This window comes from Hypomesus transpacificus, unplaced genomic scaffold, assembly GCF_021917145.1.
Source record: "Hypomesus transpacificus isolate Combined female unplaced genomic scaffold, fHypTra1 scaffold_439, whole genome shotgun sequence".
Lineage (NCBI taxonomy): Eukaryota > Metazoa > Chordata > Actinopteri > Osmeriformes > Osmeridae > Hypomesus > Hypomesus transpacificus.
Genome location: NW_025813956.1, coordinates 46,558 through 53,192, shown reverse-complemented (window position 1 = coordinate 53,192; position 6,635 = coordinate 46,558). Strand labels below are relative to the sequence as shown.

Sequence of the window (6,635 nt, the reverse complement as noted above, 5' to 3'; positions counted from 1 at the left end):
ACTTCAAATTTAAAAGTTTAAAAAAGAAGAAACACTGCGGAAAAGTACCCTGCTGAAGATTACTAAAGTTATTGGAAATAGTTTTATGGTTGAATATATAGAAAATATCTAGAAGACTCAGGTGGAAAGGAATAACTCAAAAAAACATTTCAGAAAATAATGCACAATTGCCTAAAACATTGACACACTTTTCCCACCTATATCTAGCCGAAGGTCTGAGGTCTGGTTACAGTTAAAAGTAAAGGAGGAAAAAGACGAAGAACACGTTAACGTTGCCGAGGTTAAAGTGATCAGCAAATTACGGAGTGGAGTTCGATAAGCTCGGTGGATCGAGAGGGTTACCCGTAACACCACCACCACTGACGTGACGGCATTCATTTTTAGCAGCCTTTTTTTGTGTGTCTCAGAAGGTATCGTACATATCTATTAGTAAAGGTTAATTACCTCTACATTTTAAAATTTGATATATAAAAATATATTAATTTAATTCAATTAATCTCACAAGTATGACACACATGTTGAGTATGCATGCGCTACGTTGATAGACGGTCTATAAAATGAATACAATAAAAACCTTATCATAATACGGTTGTAATTACTGACATGCAACTACATAGCAATACCTACAAGAAAACATTGTAGCTGTTTAGGTTTACAGCGCAAGTTATTACAGAAAGATAACAGTTAACTATGGGGAGGGGAGTGAGGGGGAATTGGATGTTGTGAAGGGGCAGTTGAAGGTTGGGTAACCAAAACAAGATCAATTTTATTAAATTTACCTCTAGAAAGCCCAACCTTTCAGACGCTAAACCGTCAAGAAGTGTAACGACATACATCAGAGCCGCTAACTCCAATATCTATTGCTTTGTAGTTAAACATATGCAACCGGCAATTAAATCATTGCCACATAAATTCGATTCTGTTTATCACTTCAAACTCCTTTTTATTTCAATAACATTGTACAATTCACTTGAAAGTAACCTGTCAAACAAACTAAAGCTGGAAACAAAAATACAAACCTCTTAACATTCTTGGTATAGGTACATGCCACTGCAGTATGAGAGACAGGTAGTGCAACATCATGTCCATATAGATGAACACAGCAGAGATGAACACTGGAGAGAAGCAGTTTAGGGTCAGGGACATGGAGGACTGGATGACATGGTTCATTTTCATGGTTTTAAACTAAAGCTTTGGGGGTAGTGCTTAAAAATACAGCGCATTTTACAGGATGAATGCAGAATTTAAATGATTCAGCAAAGATCTATGAATAAACAGTACCATAGCCTTATGCAACAAGATATGATAAGTGGACTCACTTATTTAATCATTGATTGGGTCAATAAATAATAGTTAAAAAAAGAGCAAAATTAAATACAGATGAATAAAACGTGTAAATAAAACCGTCAAGGAACCTACAACAGAGAAACACACACAACCTCACACACACTTCAAGCGTCTCACTCTATGCTGGAGGCTCACTTATATACCAGGGCTTGAGGTCGCACACGATGCAAAAGAGAACACGCATCAGGACATGTTCTCCCAGGCTGGCGCACTGGAGTCCAGTGTGAAAGGCATACAGAGATAGAGGTGAGCAGGAATGGACAGAGAAATATGCGAGAGAGAGATAAAGAGAGCTGTAAACTGACCAGTTAGGGGGAGGGACGGAGTGCAGGGTGGAGGAGAGAGAGAGACAGGGAGGCAGCAGGGTTTGGAATGATCTGGGACGAGTGGAAAGTGAGAGGGGCGGTGGAATACTCGCGCTCTCACAAGGGCAAAAGGTGAAAGACAAAAAGAAAATAAATCGATAAGAAAAATGACAAAGCTAATTGGCGACAGACCCATTTCAGAGTGACACTGTTACCGTTACATCTGTGCACATTCGACTGTGCAAATGACTCGGGGGGGGGTGAATGCTCACCCATCTGTACAAGTCCACACGTTTAATGTGGATGAATCCTGAAATGCATAAACACAGGGTCTGTCCCCATCATAACTCATCCTTATATCTTATAGCCCCCACACCCCTCCACCCCCATCTTCTCTTATCGTAGTGGTTGGCTCAGAGGTTCTATGTTCGAACCTGGAACTTGCCGGCCTTGGTCATGTACTTGATGCCTTTGAAAGGTTTGTACTTTTCCCCGTACATATCCAACCGATTGACCTTCAGTCCTACACAAGAACAGAACAAAGAAACAATGGATCAATTCATGTGATGCGAGCCGGCTCGTGAGATCAAGTCTCGAATGACTTTTGGCGGTTTTAGGACCTCCATTTGGGTACGTTTGTGCCACCTAGTGCCGAAATATTAGATTACAGCAGTACAGTGGGCTGGTCATGTGACAGTCAGATGAGGACACAGATGATATGAGCTGAATGGGTACCCTGTGTGTATACCCTGTGTGTGTGTGTGTGTGTGTGTGTGTGCGTGTCTGTGCAGCATCTCTGTGTGTGTATATTTACAGCGTCTGGGTGTGTGTGTGGGTATAAGCAGTGTCTGTGAGAGTGAGTGAGAGAGTGTGAAAGTAAGTGTGTAAGAGTGAGTGTGTGTGTGAGAGTGAGTGTGTGTGTGTGTGTGTGTGTGTGTGTGTGTGTAAGAGAGACAGTGTGTGTGTGGCGGGAGCAGAGGTCGTACCTGAGATGGCCATCTGCTGGATCTTCAGCTGGATGTTGATGGTGGGGTTCTCGTCTGGTTTGGAGGCCCCAGCCTGTAGGCTCATGGAGCCCTTGAGACTGGGGAGCTTCTGGGGGTTGATCTTCCCCACATCCCACGACAACAGCTGGGGGAAGAAGAAAAACAAAAACCCAAATGAAAAATGTTGTTACAAAGGATTTGAGCTTACGTGTTAGAAAATGTGTCATCACTAGTCAGACATGGGGACAACTGTAGCCCTGCCAGCCGTCCTCACCGCCACGCGCACACACACACACACACGGTACCTTGGTGACGGGGTCAAACGTGAAGGTTCCTTGGGAAGCGTTGAGGTTGGTGTTGAGGACGCCGCGGGGCAGCTGGCTGGTGACCAGCACAGACTCCACAGCCTTCCCCATGGTCTGCTTAGGCCCCAGGGTCAGCTCAAAGCGGCCCTGGGAGCTGCCCTCTCGGAACGAGATGTTGTGCTTGATGTAGACCGGGATGGCCACCAGACTGAGGGGCGGACAAGCAGGGACGGTCAACGGGGCTGTGAGATGCGGTCAGTGAACACAGACCCCGAATAATGCGCCTCTGATACTTGATTATCGGCGCTAGACTTTCTACGTGCACTTTGTGTACTTCGCTTCAGATGACAGCATCTGATAAATGAACAGAATGTTGCGGAGGTTGGCGCGTGTGTGGAAGTTAAAGTGATCACGGCAGAGTAACCAGCAACAACTCTTACAGCTGGATTACGATCGATCAAATGAATTGATGTAGATATGAGAAGGTGCATAAACTACTTTGTTTCTGTACTCCACACGTTTATGTTCCACGCCACCTAATATACCATTCCCTCCAACGACTGCACTTGGGACTTAAAACTCGAGCTGCAATGTTAATATGCACTGACGTCCTTTGTTGACATAGCTGGGTGGACACCCAATGTGAAGAGCTGTTGGGTTTGGGGAGTGTTTTACGCCTTGCGCACACACATTTAGTAGTGGTAAGTTAGGGTTAGCAGAGTGGGTGGACGGGTCAGGGTTGGTGGAGAAGGTTGAGGGGGCGGTTAGGGTTGGCAGGGCGGGTCTAGGGTAGGTTGAGGGGACCGGGGTGTCATGCTGGGTGGAGGGGGAGTTAGGGTTAGTAGACAGGGCAGAAGGGGTTAGAGTTGGTTGACAAGGCAGAGGGGGTTGGACTGACTTCTGGGAGCTGACGTGGTAAGAGAGCAGGCGGAAGTTTCCGTCCGGGGGAATGAAGGACAGGATCCTCTCGGCTTCCCAGCGCTTGAACCGCACGCACGGGTGGAAGCTGACATCATCCAGCAGCCGGGGGTTCTGGGCACGGACGAGAGGGAGCACCTTGGTTACTTTCCTGAATCCAACATGGCTTGACAGCACATCGTGTTGACGTGCCACTGGCGGCGAGAGGGAGACACTCACCATGAAGGAGAGAGTGAGGTCAGGCATGCCTGTCAGCTTGACACAGGCGTCAATCACCCCCTGGATCTCTGCTGTGATCGTGGAGCCTGTGAACGCACGAGAGAGACAGAGAGAGAGACAGAGAGAGAGAGAGAGAGAGAGAGAGAGACAGAGAGACAGAGAGACAGAGAGACAGAGAGACAGAGAGAGGGAGATGAGAAAAGGTGATAGAAGAAAGAGTACAGGGAAGAGGAAAAAGTCTGAAAACAGAGAGCGCTAGCGAGCAAGAGTGAGTGAGAAAGAGTAGGAAGTACAGGATGGGGAGCGAGGGAGGAGGGAGCGAGGGAGGAGGGAGCGAGGGAGGAGGGAGCGAGGGAGGAGGGAGCGAGGGAAGGGAAGCAGTCCGATGGCGGCCGTGTTCCCTGGCTAGTAGCCCCGCCCCCCCAGTGGGCCACGGGCTGGCCTACCTGACTTGTCGATGATGGCGTCGATCTCCTCCACCACATCGAAGTAGGCCTCGTTGTTGGTGTACTTCACCCCCGTGCGTCGCCACGGCACCACGGACAGCTGGCCGGTGGGCAGCTGCTCCCCCACGTTGGTGCTGCCTGGCACACCACAGAGGAAGCACATCAGCAGGGACGACGCTCACACGAGTCACCAAGAAGAAAAAGGTTTGCAACAAAAAATACTAAAGTGTGCGCGAGTGTGTGCAACAAGAGAGTGGAACGGCAGCGAGGGGGTGTGATCGACAGTGAATGTGTTACACCATGAGCATGTGTGTGTGTGTGGTTGTGTGTGTGAAGGCACGGTACCTGTGATGGTGTTGACCACTGTGCGGAGGATGGTTGGAGGCTTGATGAGCTCTTTGAGGATGTTGGACTCGGTGGCTAGTGGGAAGCCATTATCCAGCATCTCCTCCAGCAGCTCATACACCACCACCACATTGTCCTTGATGGATGCCTCAGTACACACTCCGAAATAGTCCTGAGGAGAGGGGAACGAAGATGATGAAGACAGGAGGGAAGGAACGTTTATCGTCAGGGTGTGAGTTCAGCGTCACGGAGCACGAGGGTGAACGCAGGAACATTGGCGTAAGTGACGGAGGGTGGGTTCGAGGAAGTTGGGAGGATTGCGCACAAACCTGGAACGTGTCGACCACTCTATGCAGGAACTCGATGACAAAGAGAGGAGGCACCTCGCTCTGAATGACGGCCACAAAGTAGATGCGATGCCTGAGCACGCTGATGAGGTAGTGGTGAGGAGTGGGGATCACCGGCGGCACGTTCTCGGGCTCGCTGGCGCGCTCTTGCGCTTCGAAGAAGTAGTCGCATACGGAGCGACTCACAACGCTCTTCCAGTGCTTCTCCAGGAATATGTCCCCCGAAGAGTTGACGAGGAAGAGACTGTGGATCATTGTTGCTGTAGGCTGAGGCAAGATACAACAGCTTCATTCAGCGAGCCTTTACAAGTCATACGCTGCACTATTTTACCATTAACAGGGCATGATTAGATTTGTTTGAGATTATACTACCTCGCACCTGAGTACGGTGGATAAAACAGCCATGCACAATAACGTGAGGGGGGACATGGGATAAGTGTCACGGAAGTAAGGTGACACCAATTCATTCAGCTTACTCAACATACGGCCACGCGATCAGGTTCGCAAAGGTATACTGGTTTTCTAGGTGCACCTTACTACATATATTACGCCAACCTTAGTGAAATACAACTAACTGGTTGCTAGCTAGCGACAGTGAACATTTTTGAAAGGGAAACTGGAGGCCTGCTTCAGAACGGTTCTAACCTCCGAGCATCTAACCCCTCCTCCCCTCACACGGTAGTCTTGTGACAGTAGTGGCAAAGCCTCGTCATACAAAGATGCAAAACAAAAACCGTTCAATGTTGTTATCAATTACGACTGTTACTTTATCTAACCTTATATACTCACCGTGGACTATATGGGAAGTATTCGTCTCGCCTTTTCTCAATGAAAGATTATAGACCGTCGTTTCTTCCCCGTTAGGTGGAGTCAATGATGAGAAACTGACACAGAGCTTAGCGTATCACATGTAATGAAAGCACTGTAATGCCCGCCTCCCCATACCACCCATTGGTACCTGATACGGAAGTATTTGACCACCAGGACGTGATACTTCTCAGTTATTGGACAGCGACCAGTAAACACCAGCCGAATCTTTACATCGATTGGCTCAACGACAAGATCGTGTCTGACATTTTGTGTCAAGGCAAAGTGCGGGGTGAGCATCCGTTTTCATCTTGTGTGGATACATTTTGCGGATAGCATATCGCCTCACTGGTTAAATTAAAACTAGAACAATTACCCATGATATTTATATATATATATAGGCCATAACCGATGATCCACAGTATTTCTGATGTATCGTACGTTGCTGTAGTGATAAACCATGCATATTTATATTATTCATGAGTTTATAGATTGCGCTTATGACTAGAATGACCATTTACAATAGTCAAAACAAAATTTAATAAGAAGGTACATTCGGATTTTTTGACCATGGACCATTAATTGAGACGGAAGAGTTTTTAAAAAAATT

The 6,635-nt window shown here is 47.3% G+C and overlaps 1 protein-coding gene across 1 annotated transcript; it reads right to left on the bottom strand.

Moving 5' to 3' along the window:
* Positions 1 to 906: 906 nt before the first annotated feature.
* ap3m2 (adaptor related protein complex 3 subunit mu 2) lies at positions 907 to 6,101 on the bottom strand. Its single transcript, XM_047016962.1, has 9 exons — positions 6,008 to 6,101; positions 5,201 to 5,485; positions 4,872 to 5,043; positions 4,527 to 4,664; positions 4,081 to 4,166; positions 3,842 to 3,975; positions 2,944 to 3,151; positions 2,639 to 2,783; positions 907 to 2,175 (listed from the first exon to the last, which is right to left on the bottom strand). Exons 2-9 carry the CDS (start codon positions 5,471 to 5,473, stop codon positions 2,075 to 2,077), a joined length of 1,257 nt encoding a protein of 418 aa, XP_046872918.1. The 5' UTR covers positions 5,474 to 5,485; positions 6,008 to 6,101; the 3' UTR covers positions 907 to 2,074.
* Between the last annotated feature and the right edge of the window lie 534 nt (positions 6,102 to 6,635).